At 49.2% G+C, this 3,251-nt stretch overlaps 1 protein-coding gene across 1 annotated transcript in view; it reads left to right on the plus strand.

Moving 5' to 3' along the window:
* LOC103625066 overlaps window positions 1–3,251 on the plus strand; it is a gene marked incomplete at its 5' end in the record, with an annotated part of 22,622 nt that overhangs the window by 18,497 nt on the left and 874 nt on the right. Inside the window, 2 exons of the mRNA XM_017726826.1 lie at window positions 1,040–1,135; window positions 3,169–3,251. Coding sequence (XP_017582315.1) covers window positions 1,040–1,135; window positions 3,169–3,251 — 179 coding nt within the window. The remainder of the gene's footprint in view (window positions 1–1,039; window positions 1,136–3,168) is intronic.

The raw sequence follows: 3,251 nt of genomic DNA on the forward strand, positions 1-3,251 counted from the left end.
GGATTTCCCATAGGAATCCCACAAAATCCCAGGATTTCCCACGGGAATCCTGCAAAATCCTGGGATTTCCCTCAGGAATCGCCCAAAATCCCAGGAATTCTGACGGGAATGCCCCAAAATCCCAGGAATTCCCATGGGAATCCCCCAAAACCCCGGGAATTCTCTCGGGAATGCCCCAAAATCCCTGGAATTCCCACAGGAATCCCCCACAATCCCAGGAATTCCCATGGGAATCCCCCAATATCCCGGGATTTCCCTCAGGAATGACTCAAAATCCAGGAATTCCCATGGCAATCCCACAATATCCCGGGATTCCCCTCAGAAATGCCCCAAAATCCCAGGAATTCCCACAGAAATCCCCCAAAATCCCGGGAATTCCCACGGGAATGCCCCAAAATCCCGGGATTTCCCTCATCCTCTGCCCTGGGGTTCTCCAGGGGCTTCTCCCGGGGAGTTTTCCAGGGCATTTGGGGCTCCAAAAGGCTTTTTTCCCAAAATTCTGAGGGGGTTTTGATGGATTTGCTCCCCCAGACCCTTTTCCCCCCGGAATTCCCGGGAATTTTCCCGGATTTGGGTCCCCAGACCCTTTCCCCCCTGGAATTCTTGGGAATTTCCCCGGATTTGAGTCCCCCAGACCCTTTTCCTACCCAAATTTCCGGGAATTTTCCCGGATTTGTTCCCCCAGACCGTTTTTCCCCTGGAATTCCTGGGAATTTTCCCGGATTTGTGCCCCCAGACCTTTTCCCCCCCTGGAATTCCCGGGAATTTCCCCAGATTTGTGTCCCCAGACCTTTTCCCCCCCTGGAATTCCCAGGAATTTTCCTGGATTTGTTCCCCCAGACCGTTTTTCCCCTGGAATTCCCGGGAATTTTCCCCAATTTGTGTCCCCAGACCCTTTCCCCCCCCTGGAATTCCCGGGAATTTTCCCGGATTTGTGTCCCCAGACCCTTTTCCCCCCTGGAATTCCCGGGAATTTCCCCGGCTTTGGGTCCCCAGGCCCTTCCTGCCCCATCCCTGCAATTCCCTGTTCCCATTCCAGGCCATGATGGAGCAATCCAAGAAATCCTCGCTGGTGGTGGCCCGGAGCATCCTCAACAACAAACTCATCAGCAAAAAGCTGGAAAAGTACCTCAAGGTGGGAATTCCTGGAATTCCGAGGGCGGGAATTCCCCGGGAGGGCTTTGGGGGGGTTTTTTGGGGGGGAATTCCCGGAGTTTTCCTCTCCTGCTCTGTGGGATTGAGGCTGGAGCTGCTCTTGGGGTGGGGATTCGGGGGATTTTTGGGAATCTTGGAATGGTTTGGGGTGGGAGGGGGCTTGAATCCCAGAAATCCCAAAAATCTCATCCCAGAAATCCCAAAAATCCCATCCCCCAAATCCCAGAAATCCCATTAATCCCATCTATCCCGTCCCAAAAATCCCAAAAAATCCCAGAAATCCCAAAAATCCCAGAAATCCCATCAATCCCTTCCCCAAAATCCCAGAAATCCCAAAAATCCCAGAAATCCCATCAATCCCTTCCCCAAAATCCCAGAAATCCCAAAAATCCCAGAAATCCCATCAATCCCATCCCCAAAATCCCATTCATCCTATCAATCCCATTAATCCCATCAGTCCCAGAAATCCCATCAACCCTAAAATCCCATTAATCCCAGAAATCCCATCCCGAAAATTCCAAATATCCTATTAATCCCATTCCCAAAATCCCATTAATCCTATCAATCCCATTAATCCCATCAGTCCCAGAAATCCCATCAACCCTAAAATCCCATCAATCCCAGAAATCCCATTAATCCCAGAAATCCCATTAATCCCAGAAATCCCATTAATCCCAGAAATCCCATTAATCCCAGAAATCCCATTAATCCCAGAAATCCCATTAATCCCAGAAATCCCATTAATCCCAGAAATCCCATTAATCCCAGAAATCCCATTAATCCCAGAAATCCCATTAATCCCAGAAATCCCATTAATCCCAGAAATCCCATTAATCCCAGAAATCCCATTAATCCCAGAAATCCCATTAATCCCAGAAATCCCATTAATCCCAGAAATCCCATTAATCCCAGAAATCCCATTAATCCCAGAAATCCCATTAATCCCAGAAATCCCATTAATCCCAGAAATCCCATTAATCCCAGAAATCCCATTAATCCCAGAAATCCCATTAATCCCAGAAATCCCATTAATCCCAGAAATCCCATTAATCCCAGAAATCCCATTAATCCCAGAAATCCCATTAATCCCAGAAATCCCATTAATCCCAGAAATCCCATTAATCCCAGAAATCCCATTAATCCCAGAAATCCCATTAATCCCAGAAATCCCATTAATCCCAGAAATCCCATTAATCCCAGAAATCCCATTAATCCCAGAAATCCCATTAATCCCAGAAATCCCATTAATCCCAGAAATCCCATTAATCCCAGAAATCCCATTAATCCCAGAAATCCCATTAATCCCAGAAATCCCATTAATCCCAGAAATCCCATTAATCCCAGAAATCCCATCCCGAAAATTCCAAATATCCTATTAATCCCATCCCCAAAATCCCATTCATCCTATCAATCCCATCCCAAAAATCCCACCAATCCCAAAAATCCCATCCCAGAAATCCCACCTGGGAATTCCCTCTGGGAATTCCATCCCACTCCCTCCCAGGCAGCAATTCCTGCCCCCAGTTCCCACAAATGCCCCCCTTTTCCATGGGAAGCCATTCCCTGTGTCCCAACCCCTCTCCTGGAGCCCCTGGAATCGCCCCTGGAATGTTCTGGAAGCTCTCCCTGGATCCCTTCCTGCTCCAGGGGAAAATTCCTGGCTCTCCCAGGTGCTGAGGGACCCCAAAATCCCGGAATTCCGGGATAATTTGGGTGGGAAAACGACCTGAAATCCCATGAATCCCATCCATCCCAGGGATCATTCCACAATCCCAGCTGGATCCAACCTTTCCTTGGGCAATTCCAGCTCTGGGAATTCCATCCCCTCCCTCCCAGGCAGGAATTCCTGCCCCCAATTCCCGTTTTTCGCTGGATTTGGGATCCTGGAGGCAGCAGCTGCTCCGGAGGCTGGGGGGGAGTGGGAGGTGAGAATTCCTCGGAGAATCCCGAGGGAAGCTCCAAGTGGGTTTGGGGGGGTTTTTTTTTCCCCTTTTTTTTTTTTGCCTTTTCCAGGGGGAAAATCCCTTCACGGATGATCCCGAGGAAAAGGAGGAGCACGAGGAAGGGGAAGGAGGAGGGGAGGAAAATCCCGGGAA

The sequence above is a fragment of the Corvus brachyrhynchos genome, unplaced genomic scaffold (assembly GCF_000691975.1).
Source record: "Corvus brachyrhynchos isolate BGI_N302 unplaced genomic scaffold, ASM69197v1 scaffold852, whole genome shotgun sequence".
NCBI lineage: Eukaryota > Metazoa > Chordata > Aves > Passeriformes > Corvidae > Corvus > Corvus brachyrhynchos.